General features: G+C 43.7%; 1 protein-coding gene across 3 annotated transcripts in view; it reads right to left on the bottom strand.

Annotated features, from left to right (window-relative positions):
* Nucleotides 1–20,085, bottom strand: part of ank1a (ankyrin 1, erythrocytic a) — a 110,239-nt gene that overhangs the window by 24,410 nt on the left and 65,744 nt on the right. For 2 of the 3 annotated variants that reach the window (XM_074669568.1, XM_074669566.1), the window contains 17 exons: nucleotides 8,876–8,977; nucleotides 6,627–6,725; nucleotides 5,278–5,376; nucleotides 4,917–5,015; nucleotides 4,557–4,742; nucleotides 4,337–4,435; nucleotides 4,140–4,238; nucleotides 3,944–4,042; nucleotides 3,524–3,721; nucleotides 3,325–3,423; nucleotides 3,138–3,236; nucleotides 2,920–3,018; nucleotides 995–1,192; nucleotides 791–889; nucleotides 582–680; nucleotides 276–473; nucleotides 46–144 (listed from right to left, as the gene is read on the bottom strand). In XM_074669568.1, the coding sequence (XP_074525669.1) occupies nucleotides 46–144; nucleotides 276–473; nucleotides 582–680; nucleotides 791–889; nucleotides 995–1,192; nucleotides 2,920–3,018; nucleotides 3,138–3,236; nucleotides 3,325–3,423; nucleotides 3,524–3,721; nucleotides 3,944–4,042; nucleotides 4,140–4,238; nucleotides 4,337–4,435; nucleotides 4,557–4,742; nucleotides 4,917–5,015; nucleotides 5,278–5,376; nucleotides 6,627–6,725; nucleotides 8,876–8,977 (2,070 nt within the window). Of the gene's footprint in view, nucleotides 1–45; nucleotides 145–275; nucleotides 474–581; nucleotides 681–790; nucleotides 890–994; nucleotides 1,193–2,919; nucleotides 3,019–3,137; nucleotides 3,237–3,324; nucleotides 3,424–3,523; nucleotides 3,722–3,943; nucleotides 4,043–4,139; nucleotides 4,239–4,336; nucleotides 4,436–4,556; nucleotides 4,743–4,916; nucleotides 5,016–5,277; nucleotides 5,377–6,626; nucleotides 6,726–8,875; nucleotides 8,978–16,582; nucleotides 16,783–20,085 lie in introns of those variants that run through there. The other variant, XM_074669569.1, reaches the window with a different exon arrangement.

Below are 20,085 nucleotides of genomic sequence, written 5' to 3'. Positions count from 1 at the left end.
TCTAAAGCTGAGTACAGCAAATTTTAGTTACTCATATGAGCTTACCCTTGTAGCTGCATATACAGAAGCACCTTGCTTCACCAATATATCCGCTATGCCGACATGTCCCTCCTGTGCCACCAGATGCAGTGGGGTCAGTCCACTCTGGGGTCAAACAAGATAAATAGTTGAAAACATATAACACAGAAAATCAGAGCCAGAGTTAAAGCCTTTTTCTTATCTTCCATAGAGATTAACAAAGAAAACCAGCTGGAGATGATTGATGCGTATTTCACCTTGTTCCCGAGGTTGACATTGGCCTGTTTGGAGATAAGGAGGGACACCATGTCAGGCCTCCCTTCCTGTGAGGCCAGGTGAAGAGGAGTGACCCCCTGCAATGACTCAGCATTGGCTGATGCTCCATACTGCAGTAGGCTATTAGCCACCTCCACCTGGTTCTGCTTGGATGCTATGTGGAGGGCAGTGTAGCCATTCTGGAGCACAGACATGAGATGTGATCAGAAGAAGGGATGGTTTGACCTCACTCTAGTCAGCCTGCATGGATTATCTGAGGACTTGTTCAAAGGTGTTTTTATATTTACCCTGGCTGCACTATGTGGAGACCCTCCTTTGCTGACGAGCAAGTTAACAACATCCAGGTTGTTGTGATGCACAGCAACATGCAGTGGAGTCAAACCATTCTGAAACAACAGAAGAAAACATTTAATCAGAGCGCTGTCAACGAGGGAAAAACCTCACGCTTTGATTTTGTCTTCTTTAAAGTCAGGTCAGGCTTGTTTTTGTTTTATACCTTCCCAGCAGCATTGGGATTGGCTCCTCTCTCTAGTAACAGCTCTGCCACATCGACCTTTCCGTACTTTGATGCAACATGGAGAGGAGTGAAGCCTTTCTACAGGGACACCAAGAGAAGGCATACAGGCATTGGTTGGGGAACACAAAAAAAGAAAAGGCAAAGGAAACAAAAAAAATGCAGCTAAGGTTAGGCAGACTTTACCTTGGTCATCTTGGTCTGCTGAGCCTCCATGTCTAGAAGGATGCGCACAGTTTGTACATGGCCTTCCCGGGCTGCGATGTGAAGAGGAGAGTGGCCTGCTGTGGTGGTGGAGTTGGGGTTAGCTTTATGCTCCAGCAGCAGCTTCACAAGCTCCTTGTGTCCCATCCGAGCAGCACAATGCAGAGGTGTCTGGTCATCCTGGGGAGTATAAAACACTTCCTTTAAGTATGGAGCAGCAAAAAAAACCTTACCTAATCTATTTATCATTCTTTTTTTGATTCCTCAGCTTCCCTCAGTATGACCTGAACGTTTTTCATCAAAAGTACAATTCAAGTACAATGGATCTTTGTGTCCACGGTACCAGTCCACCCTTGGCCAAAGATCAATGACCGACTTTGTGATCCTATCATCAGATCTGCGACATATGGCTCTGACAATCAGACAAAAAGATCACCACTGGGTGGTGGGAGGGCCTCCAGTTTATAGATCTGTTGGCCTCCTCAGGCTGGGACCTCCGATTTGTAGCTGAGTGTGAAGCGGCTGGGTTGCAGAGCAGTACCTCCAAGTCTGAGGCAACATTTTCTGCCAGAAAGCGTTGGATTTCTCTCTCCAGGTGGGGACTGAGTCTTTTCCTCCAATGGGAGGAGTTTAAGTATCTTGGGGTCTTGTTCATTGATGAGGGCAAAAAGTGCTGTGAAGTTGGATGGGTGGATGGTGCTGCATCAGCAGTGATGCGGGCATGATACCGGACTGTTGTGGGGAAAGAAGGAGCTGAGCTGGAAGGCAAAGCTCTCAACCTACTTGTCCCTTCAGCTTTGGGTTCTGACCAAAGAATGAGGTCACAGGTTCAAGCAGCTGAAATGAGTTTCCTTTGAAAGGTGACTGAGCTCAGTCTAAGAGATAGGGTCAGGAGCTTTGACATCCAGAGGGAGCTCGGAGTAGAGCTACTGCTCCTTTGCATTGAAAGGAGTCAGTGGAGGTGGTTCGAGCACTTACTAATTCTGCCTCTTAAGCTGCATTTCCACCAAGCAGACCGGTTCGGTTCGTCTCGGTACGGCCCGCTTTTTGCGGCGTTTCCACTGACTCATCCCGGGACAGATCCCTAAAAACCGAGATGAGCCGGCCTACTTTTTTGGGACCCTTCCGTATGGGTGCCAGACTGAACCGATCCGCTCTCGGAAGGTGGAACTACACACTGCAGACTGTTGATTGGTCAAAGGAATCGTTACTTACCCCGACAGCAGCTGCATTTCTCCTGGCAGCACACAGACTTCTCTGAAACAAAGCTTGATTGCACTTTGTATCAAAGAGCTACATGCCAATCACAAAGAGGACGGAATGCTAGATGTTCTCATCTGTGCTCTTTGTTTACTGTGTCGCGTTTTTCTTCTTTGTTGGATTGAATAGCGGGGTAAACTGCTACGGCGTCGCGCTATTGTTTAACAGCTGTGGCTTTCTGCATCCGGCTTACACGCCGCCCACCACGAGAGGTCACAACGCAATGGGATCGGGCTTAACTGTCCCAAACTGTCCCAAACCATACTGAACCCACCCGGACTGCTTGGTGGAAACGCAGCTTTAGACGCCTCCTTTTAGAGGGCTTTCGGACACATCTGAATGAGAGCAGACCCAGAACTCATTGGAGGAGTTATGTTTCTCACCAGGACGGACCAAAAATGCCTCAGGATTCCCCTGAAGGAGCTGGATAGTGTTGCAGGGGAGAGGGATGTCAGGGTCAATTTACTAGGACTGCTGCCCTCAGACCCGACCCAAGATAAGCTTGAGACAACGGATGATGGATGGATGGGTGGATGGACAGATGGACCTTTATCTAAAGGTGCCATCTTTTCCTGGTATAAATGATCCTTATGCATAAGTGCATGGATGGACATGGATGATTGTGTTGTGATGCATAAAATCTCTACCTTGGCCTTAGCATCCACCGGTGCTGCGTTTTGCAATAAAAACTCTGCAACTTCAAAGTGTCCTGCCCGAGATGCCATATGGAGAGGAGTCTCCACTTTCTACTCAAACACAGAACGACAAATCCCACACTCAGACTAACCATTGCATCAAAAGCATCATTAACACAGAGATCAATTCGCTGTCTGTGTCACTGTATAGATTTTGGAAAGCAACTCACCACATTGGAGGCGCTGGGGGAAGCTCCTTTCTGCAGCAGGATCTTCACAATGTTGAGATGACCCATGAAAGATGCCACATGTAAGGGAGTCAGGCCAGACTGTTTTAAAAGAGAGAAGAAATTACTAAATGAGCACAAATCAAATTTATCAAAATAATGAGCTCAACCCTTTTCCTTAAACCCTCACCTCAGTCACAGCCTCTAATGATGCAGAATGTTTAAGCAGGAGATCCATGACACGCATGTGGTTCTTTTTACAAGCAATGTGTAAAGGAGTAAAGCCGTTCTGTAAAAACAAAGGAAAGATTACCATGGCTATAAATATTTAGAGAAAATTTTCCTTGATAGAAAACAATGAACCGACTGTGTCTGTGCATTTCACTGACCAGTGCCCGAGAGTTGGGTTTCCCCCCTTTGTCCAGCAGTACTTTGGCCATGCGGTGGTGGCCGCAGTGCGCTGCCACATGCAGAGGGGTAAGATGGTCCAGAGTGATATCATCAATCTCTGCATTGTATTGCAGAAGCTGCTTGACGCAGTCCATGTGGTCCCCCTGTGCTGCCATGTGGATTGGAGACAGGCCATTCTGCAAAATAAAAATAAAATGGATTCACTCAGTCAGCTCCTGCTAAAGAGGAAGTGACTTCTCTAAAAGAGAAAACAAACAGGAAAGGCAATCTAAGGTTGTGTGTGGCTAAGAAATCCCAAATGTTGATGTTTATTTACTTGCACCTCCCAATCAAAAGTTAGCTTCCACTTCAAGTTCAAAGAGAGGTGAATGATTTCCTTTGCTTAAATCTGGGATTACCTTGGTCTTTGCCTGAATGGGGGCTCCATGGTCCAGCAGGATCTCTATAATCCTGACATGACCGTTTCTGGCTGCACAATGTAGAGGAGTCAGCTCGTCCTGAAAAAGGAAGGATGGTTACAGACTGATCTAATGGTGCTTAAAATTAAAGAAAGGAATGAAGGGCTGTGAAGAACAAGATGGATATCTGCTCAACCTTGGTCTTGGCGTCTATCTGAGCCCCTCTGTCCAACAAGAGTCGAACCATGATCACGTTCCCCCGTCTGGATGCGATGTGCAGGGGAGTGATACCATTCTGGGGGTAGGAAAAGATGCACTTTGTCAGGCAAACACATGGAGAAAAAAATGCAAATGACAGAGTGTAACCGTCCAAGAACAGCAATTATTCACTACCTTTGGGGTGAAGTTGACATTAGCTCCTCTGTTGAGCAGCAGCTGAGCGACGTTCAAGTTTTCATAGTGTGCAGCAATATGGAGGGGTGTGAAACCAGTCTACAAGAGCACAGAGAGAGGACAGCTCATTACATGTAGTTGTTCTGGACTGAAACAAACACGAAACACAGATTTCCACACACACACTGACTCTGTGTCAAGACATAGCACTCACACACACCTTGCTGAGTACATCAGGATTGGGGTCATTCTGCAGAAGCACTGCGGCTGTGCGTGTATCGTCGTTGCGTGCTGCAATGTGCAGTGCAGGAAGTCGAACCTTTCCCTTGGTGCCGTAGTTGATGAGCAGGGCTACAACGTTCTCGTGTCCCTGCTGAAGCGCCACGGCAAGAGGAGTAAAGCCGTCCTGAAACCCACAGAACAGGGTTAGAAGACTGGGTGACTCCCAGGGGGGAAATGAAAGCAGAGAGAGGCTCATGAGAACAAAACAGAATGGAAAACATAGAGTCTAGATCAGCAAGGATGGGATCGAGTAGTCTGGGAGATTGGTCTTTGAAGACACCTCTCAGTCCTTCAGTACCTCTGTTGGAATGCTCTGATTGGCTCCATTCTCCAGAAGAAACTTCACAACCTCTAGATGGTTTTCTTGTGCAGCCATGTAGAGTGGAGTGAAACCTTTCTGTCTCAGGAAGACGTACGGCAAACACACACACACATACACACACGGCAGCAGAGGACACATACACAACAACAGGAAGATAGGAAGACAGTCACAGATGCACACACCAGGATGTACACATAGAGAGAACAGCAGCACACAGAAATATAGGAACAAACACACGTTAACAGATGGAATTGCAATAGTTCCTACAATGGTTTCACGGTAAAGATCATGAAGTGTTTCCCCGATCACCGCCACGATGAGGGCAACAGAGTCTCACCTGGGACTGAGCGTTGACATTGGCCCCATAGTTCACCAGCTCTGTGACCACCTGCTCCTGTCCTGCCAAGGCTGCAATGTGCAGGGCTGTGTTCCCTTTCTGATATAACAGACAAACAAAGACCATTCAAACTTTGCTCTGATTATGTTTATGTACAACTTTAAAATGTATTCATGCATTTTAGGTTTCCCATGTTCACCTTTCATGCTGTATTTGGATCTTAGTTAAACAACACTTTAAACACAGGCCAAGGACATTGGTTCTATTACATATTATGAGATGTAGTTTTTGGTTTCTACACATTGTAAGGTTTAGTGGAGACTAACTAATTTAATTAAGCAACTATCAAACGATATGTGGAAGGGTTCTTATTAAACATTTTACAGGTTTTAACTGAGACACACTTTATTCACTTTATTGATACAGGTTTCATAAATCATGAAAGTCAGGATTCAAAACAGTGTTAAAAAATCAACTGATTCAAACGTTTTTTACGAGAGGGTTATTTTAAGACAATTATTCAACACCATTGGAATCAGTCTTTTTTCTTACCATTAGTTACTTAAGGGCACCACTCAAGGCTGTATGCTACAGGAGGCTATAGTAATGGCCTACAGCTGGTTAGCTAGTTTAAATCATAGACTGTATAAAACTTGGACGTAGTCTTGCCCGATGTCACCCGTCTAAAACGGAAAATGAAGCACATCAGCTATAGCGGCCATATTGGAAGTGGCAAGGGCTTCGCCTACAGCTATAGGGCACCTGTTGGTCACATGACCCTCAGCGGTGCCTCTTATTGGGGAGCTAATGATCTTAATATCCTCTGAACTGGGGAGTTAGAAAAAAATTCACCCCCCGTACAGTGGGTGCCGGTAGTAAAATTAGCGACTCAGACAGGAAACGTTTTTTGAACCAGGCAGTAAATAGGTTAATTTCTGCTTTGAAAACAGCTTTTTTTGGCTTGGTGTGTTTGTGACTTCAGGTACTTCCAGAGCCAACCTCAAGCGAGCACTCGAGAAACAGCAGATTTTAGCAATTCAGCATTGTCTCAAATTCTTAGACCGGAGGTTGCCGCTTGATTTAAATTAGCATTTAGCCTTTCAAAGTCTCAAAAACACAAGGTCCAATGACCATCAGCGGTAACAAGGATTTCCAAAGACATTATATGATATTTTATTAAATCTGCACACACGAACACAATGGGATTTTTTTATGCCGTTAATGTGCAGGAGTTTTTTTTCTCAGAGGGAGATTTCCACTTCTGGTGGTACAGCCAGTTTTGGAGGCCTGAAAATCTTATGTATGTGTTGTAAACGTGTGTTTAAAATTGACTGATAGAGGGCTCTTACCTTTGTGGTGGTCTCTAGTACGATTCCATTGTGGAGTAGCTCCAGCACCATTTTAACGTGGCCTTCTTTAGAGGCCAGATGTAGCCCGTTTAGCCCATTCTGAGTGAGAGAGCAGAGTAGACCTCAAACTGAAAGGTCTTTGACATTTTATAAACATAAATACTTCCTGAGTTAGGAAAAATAATCACATATATACAAACAAACACAAAGAGGTCGTGCAAACTAAAACAATCTTGTTATTTTTACAGTGGCAGAGAGACTCACAGACCAAAGCAGGCAAATACTTACACCGGACACCACGCATGCAGTACTCTTAGAGTGGTCATTAGCAAAAACAATGTCAACAGGAATGAAAATCAGCGTGTGAACATTTTCATTTGATTAATGATGGTGGGGAAAGGGGGAGAAGGGAAAGAAGATGGGAGGGGGATGGCAGGCCGCTGGTCTCTTGGCTGGGAAGAATACAAGCCGTGTGGGATAGGTCTGACCTCACACAGCCTTCCTTCAGCCGCACAGGACATGTGAGGTTGGACCTTTCCCACACCACTGATATTATTCCTCTGAGTGTGGAGACCACAGCACACCATCACTCTACTGTGGACAGAGCAGAGGGAACGGAGGGATGCAACAGGAAAGAGGGAAAACAAATTCAAAAAACTGGAAGATGAATTGGGAAATCATACAGGAACAAGAGAAGAGAGGGTAGTGGAGCCGTTGTTAGGTTGAGAAGGATAAAGGAGGAGAACACATCAAGAAGAGGGCAGGCACCTGGACAAACTCTCAGACTGTGTATCCAGCAAACAGTCACACAACCAGAACAACACTACTCTCACCACCGTGAAGGATGAGCAAAGTCTAAAATGATTCATCTACAAAATCATGCGACTGTATTATTATTCTACTTAATCATCACTTTCACTGTGAACCAATATTAGAGGCTTTAGTCTTTCAGCAATGTAACACTTTGTGTTTTAACTTTGCTGCCATCCAGTGGCAGCACTAAATCAGATGGTTTATGAGCTGCACTGACTGTCAGAAGAAATCTTTGGATTTATTCTGTGAAAAAAGGACTGGTGGTGTCACTAACAATAAGCTACAACCACATGAAAACTCTTCATACTGGAGGTTAGAGAAATATGTAATAAGTGTGCATAAAGCATAATTTGATTGAAAGCTGGGTGTTGTAGATTATCATTAAATGAACACATTTAACATCAAACAGCAAATAAAGTTCACATTCAGCAGTCTGATGAAATTACGATAAATAATACAACCCAGCAACGCACAAATGTTCTGCTATCAGATTGAAGTTTTGTAAAGAATATCTGAAAAATTTCTATATTTTCGCTCCATGCTGAGCCGCCCTCTTATCTTGGAGTGTGCTGGTAATGGCTGCTATACAGAGTCACTTTGCATAAATAGATCTGTTGTTATGTAGGATTTGTTATGGGCCTAAAAATGGCTGCATAGAAACCCTGACTGAAGCATAACCAGCAATAATTACAAAATGTTGAGGACAGCATAAGTGAATAGAGGGGAAGCCGTGACTAAGTTAGATTAATGAGACAGAGGAATCTCTCCCTCACACACACACACACACACACACAAATTTGGCCAACTTTAAGTAGCCTGAGGGCAGCAGTCCGAGCACACTAATGCTGCCTCTTCCTGGACACTTAGGGGACAACCGTCAGAGTAAAGGAGGCAGGATGGAGGAGACAAGGCAAAGGAGAGGGCCCCTGCCCCATTTATCTCCTTCTCAGGAGACCCTGTACACTCCACCTGCCACCTTCAGCAGCTGATTTACGGTCTACCAATGCATGCATGTACACTTTGCAACATGACTGAGTGCACAGACATGAGGAAACATAACAGCACAGGGTTCAAGTCAGGCACAACATGCACACTGGACACTCAAAAACCAATTAAACCGAGTAAGTTGGAAGAAAATGAAGGTGTTTCATGTCATCTCTGTTTATCAATCTCACTATTACTAGCTGCTTATTTGTCAGACTGTTGTTTTGATTAACAGGCAGGCGTTACATCTTACTTCTGAACTTAAATTGAATTAGTAAAAATGAAACTAGGGATGTGTCTTTGGGCCAATACAATTGCAAATCAAAGTTGCAGAAGTGCAAAACTGTCTGGCATGAAATTAAACCCATTATATGTAAATCACCAGCTTATTGTTAGAGGACCTTGGCAGTCAGATACTACAATATGTTTTAGACAATGTGCAGCTCTCCCACCTGATTGGCCGTATTTATATCGATGCCATTTTTGATATGTTCCAGGGCCTTGTCCAGGTTGCCAGACCGGGCTGCTCGGAGAAAACTGTTGCCAGCATCTGCCTGCAAGCGAAACAGATAGAGGGAAAGAGGAGGGGATATAGGGTATAAGAGAAAGTGAGAGACACATAAAAAGGAGGAGTAGAGAGGGAAAATAGAGAGGGAGATAGAGATTGGTTAAAGTTTTGTTAAGAGCCATTCAAGTGACTGAAAACGTGCAAAAGCAGAACGCCGGGTTTCCTCTTATGTCACTCCGCCCATGAGATTTTGGATGGTGCGGTTTGGAAATCAGCATCTGCACCTTGAAATTTGGAGTTGTGGATGAAGAGGTGGAGTAACACACTCCCCTCTGATTGTGAACTGGGCACCTGGCTCAATAAAACCCCCGAGGTGATGTCCACGAGTCTCTCTGCAGCTCTGTACCAAGGTGATAAGGCAAGTGTGATATTGCTGAAAGCTACTGTTGTGCCTTTCATGGCCAGCAGACTGTTGACTCTTTGTCTGGACTCGAGCTCGTGTGTGTCAATGAAAGAGAGAAAGAGACACAAGGTGAATGGAGAAAGGAGAGACAGAGAGAGGTTTGGTGTGTCCTGGCTCACGGGCCGGCAGCACATGGCACGTCTTGTGTTTTTGTCTGTGTTTTGTTTGTGTCTGAGGGCTTCATGCCTCTCCCAGGCAGGCAGGGGTGCCGCTGAAACAGGATCACTCATGCGGCACAGAGGGGGGAGAGGAGGAGAGGAGAGGAGAGGAGGAGAAACAGAAGCGACTGAGGGAGAACCACAGGGAGAAACTCGACTGCGGCAAACCCTGCACTTTTTCATTACATTTACATAATCTCCTCTCCCTCTCTCCCCTCCCTCCCTTCATCTAACCTGCTATCTCAACATGCTGGTCATGTTTTCACACAAATTCACATCCGAAACCCATACCCAAGCAATTCTGATCCGACAGAAAAGCACAAATTGCTAACATCAAACGCAGAGGAGAAAATGCTTCGAAACAAATTCACAGGCTGCTTTTGGCTGTGTCGTCCATTGTTGTGACAGGGTCGTTGGTCTTCTTTTGACAGAGATCGAGCAAGTTAAAAGGAGAAAAGATCCACATGCCTGAAGAAGAGGCATAGCAACAAATGACACAACACACCCTCAGCATGACACCACTGGCACAGCGCTGTGCAAAGATAGAGGTCACTTAAAGAAAGGCTGGGGGAACGGCAGGGAAACTGAAAACTCCAGCTGATTCAAGCAGGAAAACAGGATCTGACTGTCAGGGATTCTTGTTCCTTGAATCTGGCTCGGAGATGACATTGATAAACTCTCAGAGTATGCAGCATCCTCCTGGGTTTTTAAACCACCTGTTTCTGTGTCACTAACATTCTTATCTAAAGGAAATTTTAACAGACAATTGAGGCATACTTCTACTTGGTAAAAAGCCAACTTACTCAAACACACTAACAGACACTCCCCACAACAACAACAACAACAACAAAAGCAGGTAATAAAAATAACCTTAATATTAGCAGTAGAGCTGAAACGATTCCTCGAATGATTTGAGGTACTCGATTACAAAAAATACTCGAGTAATTTTCTCCGCCTCGAGGAATCGTTTAATTTCAAGAAAGATCAAAGAGTGGTATTTCAAATAGAGCTGAGGCCATATTAAGAGAGTTTTCTGACCCCTCAAGCTACCTCTTATACAAAATAGCAACTAGCATCAAATCTAGCTTCTTTTCTGGAGTTTGGAGACCAATGGGTCATTCTACGAAACGGTGCCATTTGGGTCCCCAACATTTGATGAGATGTACAAGGCACAAAAAAATATGTTTAAGTGTGTTTACAAATTTTGGAGCCACCAGAACAAGTGCTCTTATTGACATGCTGTATCAGAAAAGTCTATTTCTTAAAGAGAAAAATTTTCATTTGAAAAATAACTGCTCTTTAACTAAACAAAAATGTATTTTTATCCGATTACTCGATTAATCGATGGGATTTTCAGTCGAATACTCGAATACTAAAATATTTGATAGCTGCAGCCCTAATTAGCAGGGATAAAATTAATGCTATAAAAGACATAGATTAACATTTTATACTACTTTTTGGTGTCTCTGTGGACACTTTTCTCACCTCACAGGTGCTTAGCTGTCTCATTATTCCACATTCACCTTCTCCCACAGACTCCCTCTTTCTATTTCACACTAAAGACTTTAATAACCCACAAATGTCCTCTGACTAGTTGACCCTGGTGCTCAGAGACAGAAACACACACCTGCCTCTGGAATTATGATCAGAGTATTACAATGAGAAGGAAAGCAATGTGAATGAGGGCTGCTGGTAACATATTGTTCTATATCAATTGTGATTTGGGATCTATTTAACTTTGAAAATAACAATGAATTAGGAAAATATTTGTCAAAGCCACATAATTGATAGCCTATACATATGAATAAAGTACATTTGTAGAACTTGAATCTTGATCTTTTTCTTCAAGTTTGTCGTGTTTGCTGACTGCGCCATGGTGACACTTGAAGAATCCTGTCACCAAAGTACAAGCAAATACAGCTGAGGCAGAGATTCAAACACGCAAGCACAATATACATGCTTCCTTGAACAAATGGTGGCATGGTAACACTATGGTGACCCTTACTGCTAGCTTTCCACCCCCCTAGACTCAGTTCCCTGAAGTTTTATGGGACAACAGAAACCCAAAACGGAATCCTCCAGAAACCCCGTCACTGGCTTCTGCAAATTCTCTGATCAGTTCTGCACTCCTCTGTCTCTATCTGCTTACGTCAAGGAGTGAGTGTGTGCTGTGGTGAGATAAGGGTGCAGGGGGAACCACACCCAACCCCCTAACTCAGACGTAAACAGGTACAGTGCATCCACACACATACGCACAGAGCCAGGCTAAAAATGGTCTTTGGTAAATCCTCTGCTACATCCTGTAGAAGGAGTTAGATGAATGTGTGTGCCTCTGCTTATCCCTAAGGAGAGCGGACAAGCTTTGGGCTCTGGGGCTGAGCAAAAAGGAGCGAACCCATTAATCAAACTTTTGGGAGTGAAACACAGACAATAACCTGTTCAGCAGCTCCACGGTTAACATAAGCAATTTCAACACACGCTGTCATGCAACGTGCTTTGCAACTGTCCTCAAGCTGAGACGGCACAAGGCTCCCCGTAATAACGCTTGAAAATTACCAAGTGAGATTATGATTGTATCTCATCACAGAAAATCCTCGGCCCTAAACTCTCCTCTCATCCTCTCCGTCTCAGCTTCCTCTTTCCTGTTGCCGTCTTTACCCCCTCCATCCTTTTCCTTCTGACATTTCTCTCTCTCCCCCACCTCACTTGCCTCCTCTGCCGGCGCTGCAGCAGACAGAAATGACATCACCCCCTCGCTGGTGGACTGCAGTGTTCAGAAACTCAATGTATATCTATGGAAATGTTCGTGTGTGTACCTATACACAAGATGGTATGACCTCCAAGAGCCTCTGCAATGGGTCACTACAGCTGAGGAATTGTCCTCTTTTAAAACAGGACGAATCTGTGTGTGTGTGTGAAAACTGTGAATGGGATCAGATTAACTGTGTGTGTGTGTGTGTGTGTGTGTGTGTGTGTGTGTGTGTGTGTGTATGTGTGTGTGTATGTGTGTGTGATCTAATGGTAAAGACCAGGATTTGAGAACATGTTGTTCTGTGTTTACAGTGGACTTGAAAAAGGCTGATAAGACATGTGCTTGCTGTCTCTCCATCTGAATGAAATCTCTGTGCAAACTGTTCCTCCTCTGTCTCTTTGCTGTGGCTGTGTGCACACAGTTGCAGGATTACAGCAGGCACAGTCGGGCCTTATTGTGATCACAGTAACTACATTCATATCTGTTTCTTGATCCCATCACGATGTATGAGCCAGCCTCTCACTAAGATCATTACGCTTCAGCAGTCTCTAAATGTTATGTTTCTGTATTAGCTGGTAGCAAGGAGACAAATTAAGAAACAAGCAACAGATGCTTTCACTGATGACTCAAAGCAATCATAGCTTTTCATATAATTTAGTATATATATGCTTTTTGTTGTTTGATCCCTCAAAGTTTCCCTTTAATAACGGGTTTGAGTATCTCATGTCCTTCCAAATAGTCTAGACAGGTGATTGTACATCCAAACAGGGCTCATTGCTACTGAAGACTGAGCCAAGAGTATTTTGCTAATGCAATCCAGAGACAAATCCTGGAGCACCTCCACTGAATGTCAATTCATCTGCCAAAGACTCCAGTAGGGTTTTTCTGTGGACATAGAATTATAATCTTTAGATAGTCCTATCATCAAACTTGAAAAAATATTTTCCACACATAGATTTATCACCTTCCTTTCTCCATCTCACACACTCGGCATGAATTTGCAGACACAGCACCCGGTGCACATCATAAATGCTTTAAGAACTAACACAGCTTTCTGTGCTCCAAGCAGGGAGGTGAAAATAAGGACCAACCTAAGTCCAGCATGTCACAAGCCCTGTTTCACTCGCAGTAAATTCCTTAACTGTAAACAACATTAACTGTGTAAGCACACCACACTCTGGGTAATGTTGTGATGTATTTACGCTAACAGAGCACTTGGCTGTTTCTATACGTTTTTCTATACACCGAGAGGCGGATATGTAAAATACTGCAGAGTGCTTAAACAACCATTTCATCACTCTTTTCTGCTGACTTGCATTTGTTCTGGAAATTGATTTTTTTCTCTCTGTCCCTTTTTTCCCCTTCGGCCTTCATCTCTGCCTTCATCTCCCAGACTGCTTAAGAAGGTCGAGCAGGCGGCGGGCTGTTTCCGGCTACAGAGATGTAGTAAGTGTGGAGTCAGTCAGACGAAGACCCCTGGGAGCAGTCAGCTATGGACACATTTACAGGAAGCAAGTGAGCAAGTGAGCAAGTGAGCAAGTGAGCAAGTGAGCCAGCGAGGCACGGGGATGGAGCTGTTACATTACCCCTACTCAAGGCTGTCAGTCTGTCAGTATGTAAATCTGAAAGTCTGCTCCTGAATGTGGAGAAGCGTCATGTCCCATTTTTACTATTTACTTTCTCACACTCTCTACCCCCCGACCCACCCCACCCCAACCTCTGTGGATCCCCCTGTTTGTCCCTGCTGCACTCATTGATTGTCTTTTTATATCGCGCCCTGCTGCAGCCTCTGCGCCTTAAGATGAGATTGTCATGGTTATTGTGATCTTTTGTGAGGGTGACAAAGAGGGTGAAAGCCATAAGGAGGAGATGGGCTTTGGAACCTATGGAGGATAGGATCAAGATATGGTAAACATCCTGCGTTTCACTGCACAGTAACGTACCAGTTATTATGCAGATTATAACAATCTGGAGGGACAGAGGAGATACATATACATACATATATATATATATATATATATATATATATATATATATATATATATATATATATATATATATATATATATATATATATATATATAGACAAAAAGTTCAAAATGTTACTTCTTCAACAAGATCAAACTGTAACTATTTAATTCAATATTTAATTTTTTTCAACAGGCATATTTTACAGTGCAAATTAAATGTTGGCTGTGATCATTGGATTGGAGTATTTTCCACTGTTCTTTATCTGCCAGGAAGACATTGGAGTGTTTTACCCTGCTGCATTCATTTGGCTTCCATTACTACTTTTTCTAAATAATATTTTACAATGTATGCTCCTTTTCCAATTTTTTTAAACAAACTATTTCTTCATCAGTGTGTTTATTATTGATAAATGTATACAGACTTGTAAAAATTTGAATATTTCGTCTGGCCCATTTCACTGTTAACGCAGAGGCTGCTGAAGCTTTGGTCTGTTTCAAGAGTTTTGGCTAAAGATGCATCTGCATTCAGATCTTTTGTATAGGGAAGTCTTCAGGAGAAAGATCTGGAAAATTTGTTTTCATCTGACGAGTACTGTGAAAATATAAAGGCGCAACACTCTCAGGTAACTAAGGGTATGAATTTAAGCAGAAAGACTCAGATAAATACCACGAAGAGAGGGATTTAAAAGAGTTTCAACTTCTCTTTTAAAAGATAATACATAGAACCAGAGGCGTAATAAATAACCAATCACTGATTAATAGTTTTCACAGTGATGTGGAAAAAAAAGTAATAGCCATTTGAGTCAACATTATCTAAGTTCTTAACTCTACAGGTCTGAGTTCTTGAATCGACAATGAAATGATCTGGTAGCATCATTACGATGTGGATCCAGTTGTCCTCTCTGAGATACAGGTCATCACAAATCTATCAAACTGAGCAATCATTTCTATACCATAATATTCCTACCCTGACAAGAAAGGTCTGTCTGGAATAAATGTGACTCATGATCTTTGGTCTGTGTAGTCACCAACAATCAACACTGTCTAATACCTGGAAGAGAATCTCTGTGATGAACGGCGCTCATCCACTGAGGCACAGTGGAGCTGCTGTGGCTGACTGTGGTAATGTAATGCTTCCTAATATACTTTTTGTTGTTTGTGCCTTAGTCACTTGCCTTTTTGTATTATAATATGAAGCATGTGTGAGAAAACGTTTGATTAACTGAGGTACTCTAACTTGTAAAGAATGCAAAGTCTTCCTTCATTGCTGATTAAAGCTGTTCTCAGATAAAACAGTAAAAACAGTTTTATCCTGGCCCTTTAGACTGTTTTCATTAAAAACTCTTTTGCTCATGCACACCCAGGGAGTATCAAACCACCTACTGGCTCAGTAGATGAAATAGTCTGTAGCCTTTAGTGAGGCCACAATGAAAGAATCTCGTTAATTGACCCACTAATCACTTTACTGCCCTCTAGTTTACTTACCACAGTTAATCCTGGTTGACACCCTACAATCTGAACTTCAAACAGAAGAACAACTGAGCTCAAAAACAAGATTAAGGAGGAAATGAGAACAAGATTTACACCCGTACATACGCACTTACGCTGATCTTGGCCGCACATTCATTGTAACTTTTTAACATACTCAGGCTCTCGCGCTTGTTTCTGTAGGAGCCTCGTTAAAAAAGCAATAATATATGTGTGTCTTAGCCCATAATTTATGTAACACAAAACAAGAAATTGTTACACAGTTAACGCATCACTGTCTATCAATCATGACCTCCATCTTTCTCTTTTCATTCGTCTTCCTTTACCACTCCTAACACTAGATTCGAGGGCCTCCTCAGGACTGCAACCAAGAGCAAACTTTGAAAAGTGGAGAGAAGTCTTTAAGCAGCTGATGTGACTAGACAGAGAACAGGGACTGTACTTAGCAAGCAGGAGCAAACATAGAGGCATGAGCTGAATAAAGAAATAGCCTGAACAAAAAGGACAAAGAGTAAATACCATTACATCAACTTTTCAATTAAACCAAGAAAAAAGATGAAAGCCAAGCTAGAAGTAAAGGTATCGGACACCACTGCCTGGTGTAAAAGGGAAGACAAGGAGCTTTGGCAGGTGGATTACATCCCAAGAAATGCAAACAAGGATTTTATATCACAACATAACATTGCAAAAAAAGACCGCATAAAATAAGAGACACGTAAAGTTGGGGAGAGACAGAGAGTGACAGCAGAAGAGATGAGGTGAGAGCGAGGAGGAGGAAGGTGAAGAGGAGACGAAGAGCAGCAGAGATGGTGGTACTCACTCCAAAAGTGACGGTCTTGACTGGCATGCCTGTTGGCCCTCCACTCTCGCTTTCTTACGTTTTCTGCTTGTCTCAAACGCACAGCTGTCTTTTCTGTTGCCCCCTGCAAGTGCTGCAGCGCAGGGCACGCAGACCCCCGTCAAACGTAAACACCAACACACAGACACAGACATGTGCACACGCCCAAACTCACACGGACACACACACACACACACACTTGAGTAAGCATGGTGGGTGGAGAGACTGGGCAGGGTGGGGGTTGAGGGGATGGGGGCCCAGGCTTTTTATCTCTGGAGGAATGCTGCCTGTATCTAAAGACACACATTTCACACCCAGCCAAAAACAAATGGGTACCCCACACTCTGCGTCCTCACTTATTTTTGGCTACTCCTTAAAAAATATTCTCAAACTTGTCTCCCTTAACTCGCTACACTTGTTCTGTCTTATATTTTTTTCTCTCATCACCCTCTTCTCTTCACCTCCTTAGCCTCCATCAGTCTCTATGTTGTGTTCTCTGCCTCATCTATCGCCTCCACCTTCAGGTTTTGTTACACTCCAGCACCCAGTGTCACCCAAACTTTATCCCTCCTTTCTCCTGTCCCTTCTTCTCCACACGTCACGCTCATCTCTACGTCTCTTGTATATTTTGTGACAGCCAGACAATTATTTTTTTCACGGACCCAGCTATACCAGAAAAGCGTAGAGTTTCTGTGGAGAATGGGTGTATACTTTTCAGAGTGGCTCTGTTTCAGTCTGTGAGGTGACTTACAGTGACAAAGCGCCTGGCGGGGGGGTTGCTGCCACCGCCCCATGACAATGGACCAGACACACGGGGCGGGGGGAGCACGAAGGGGCCAGCCTCTCAAAAAGCCCTGCCTCTTTTAATAAAGCGTCCGTCATTCCCTGCTTGAAAAGGCCCCCTTTTCTCCTCCTCTCCCCTTCTCTCTCCCTCTCCAGGCTAAATGCTGGGAAAAGCACATCGCTGCCAAAACCATGCAGAGAGATAAATGCTGGTAGGAGAGGGGAAGGAGGGGGCAATGTAGAAAGAAGGCTACGCACCAGTCAGTGTCACTGGACCGTGACCTGGGCAAAAACATCACGTGGGACTTCTCTCCTGTCCACAGTATTGAGTTTGGATAGTGACGAGAGCTCCTCTGCCAAGGAATACAGGCAACTATGGCCACTAATGCCCATGAAGACATGACAAATTATCCCGTGGTCCTCTCTAAAAAGGGGACTGCAACTCATCTGACTTAAACCTCTTTTGGTTTTGACCTTCTCTGACTGCAGAGAGTACCTCAAAGGAGAGGACTGAGAACTTATCAGGCCTCATTGATAATGCCTCATTGAGGTGCGGTAGCATCAAGTGAGTGATGGCAGACTTTTTATCTGGTTGTGTTATGGCTCAACTAAAAACAAACACACACTGAATCTTAATTACTTTCTGATTGTGATGGTGTCAAAATATTTCCTGGCCTTTTAAGCTTTTTGAAGAAACTTAGTGGAACAACACAGCAGTTTTGAAATGTGCAAATATGCACTTGGATATTTTACAACCCATCACAAAAGCAAGAGATTCACTGACTGTCAGACTGTGTCGCTCATGGGGGCTCATTATAAAGCAATGACCACACTCCTGTTTTGTGACAGGGCTGATTTAGGTTTGGGCCTGACATGCCCTCTGCACCCTGGATCAAGCCCCTCTTGCTGGCAGGATAAAAGGCTACAACTGTCCATGTGTGTTGCTTGTGGTGGTTTATTGCCCGTGTCCTGATGTCTTAGAGAGAACTGACTAGAGCTGAAAAGGTGGGGGAGGAATAAACATGGACACTGATGGTCTGTCAGCTGTCCTTTTTTTAAGCTGGTCTTTGTCTGGTGCCATTTCCACTGACGCTTACCCACTTAGCACCCATGAATCCAAGGAATAAACTCAAGATTCAAACCAAACATTCCAGCTGACCGAGGCTCTGAAACAGCAATGTGTCTGACTTTGCTTGATGATGAAAGACTTGAAACATGTGGTTTTTGGCTTGCTGTATATGCTGTATAAACGCCACAGTCACATGTAAAAGAAGTGGCTCAAAATATGTGAATTATCAAGAGCACATGGTCATCTACTCAATCTCTTTGGCCATCAGGGGGGGGCAGCCAAGAAAATTGTGTCAGGTCAATTTTTTTCTAAAAGTCTTTCCCAAGCAAAAAGTAACAACAAACTGTAACGTTATCTATGATTATTTCTAAAGGAACAAGGGAAGGATGATGAATGAAAATTAAATATAGTTAATATTCCTTGGAGAGCTTGTACTTCTTTATTTTGGTATATCAGCCCTCTAGTGTCGGTGTGATGCTCTGCAGTATTAGCCTGCAGCAGCTTCAAAGAGAGTCTGGGCTGGGTTGGACTGATTACTGCAGCCCTGGCACAAAATACTCCACCCCCCTCAACACACACACACACACACACACACACACACACACACACACACACACACACACACACTAACCCCACACTTTCAACTCCTTATCCTGCTCCAGCTCCTCCTCAGAAGCTACATTAAGCCAGCCTGGCCTCTGAACTGACAGAGGAGCCGTGTAGCTCAGCATTAACAGCAGCGGGTGTTAAAACTGCCTCTGCTCTGCAGACAGATTACATATCACATGTCAGAGCACACGTTTTGAGTCACTCAAGCATACACATATTGGTTTATCTGTAGCACATAAAGATGCTTCAGCAAATGCACATGGGCCTCAACGTGCTAAAGCAAGACTGACCTGTGGAAGACAAAGACAGAGTTAGAAATAAGATAAGGACAATGGAAGAGGGATGAAAAAATGAAGGCAATAGAAAAAGAGCGACAGCAGCGATATTTCAGCGCAGGGTCAGGCCCCCATTAATCTTCGTAAGTGGAAAGGTAGTGAAGAGGAAATACAGAGTGAGGATGTACAGGAGGAGAGAGAAAGAGATTCACTGTGGAGAAAAGAATCCACATTTCTCTCCATGTTCCCTTTGTTTGTATGTGCGTCGTGTCAAAGCCCAGGCTGAGGGCACAAAACCCATAACTCAAAAACAAAGACTTGAACCACAACAGCTGGGTCTGGGACAGTAATTCAATCACTCTGGTAAATAGACAGCTCTGAAGATTTCAGACTCAATTCAGACAGAAATGACTGTCCTAAATCTACAACACACCAAGTCAAGGAGGGCTGGGAGTCAACCCGCCACTGACGAGTGATCTCTCTTTATATAAGATATACTGCCATCCCTGTAAAGGTCTCTTAAGAATACAACTAAAGGAAAGATGCGGGACAATAAAAATGGCATACTAATGTTTTTTTCAAACAGTTTAGCTTTGGTTGTTCACATTAATCATCACGCTAGCTTGTCCTTTTTAAAATGTTTTCTTTTTTTGTTGATTTATTTACAAGCCTCTGAAACATTCCTGTTGACATCAGGGAGACCCTGGTGAATGTGATAGTGGTGACTTTCTTGTCAGTATGTCAGCTTA

The sequence above is a fragment of the Halichoeres trimaculatus genome, unplaced genomic scaffold (genome assembly GCF_033239565.1).
Source record: "Halichoeres trimaculatus isolate MK-OKI-2021-1 unplaced genomic scaffold, fHalTri1.1 fHalTri1_scaffold_5, whole genome shotgun sequence".
Classification (NCBI taxonomy): Eukaryota; Metazoa; Chordata; class Actinopteri; order Labriformes; family Labridae; genus Halichoeres; species Halichoeres trimaculatus.
This window is presented reverse-complemented; position numbering and strand designations above follow the sequence as displayed.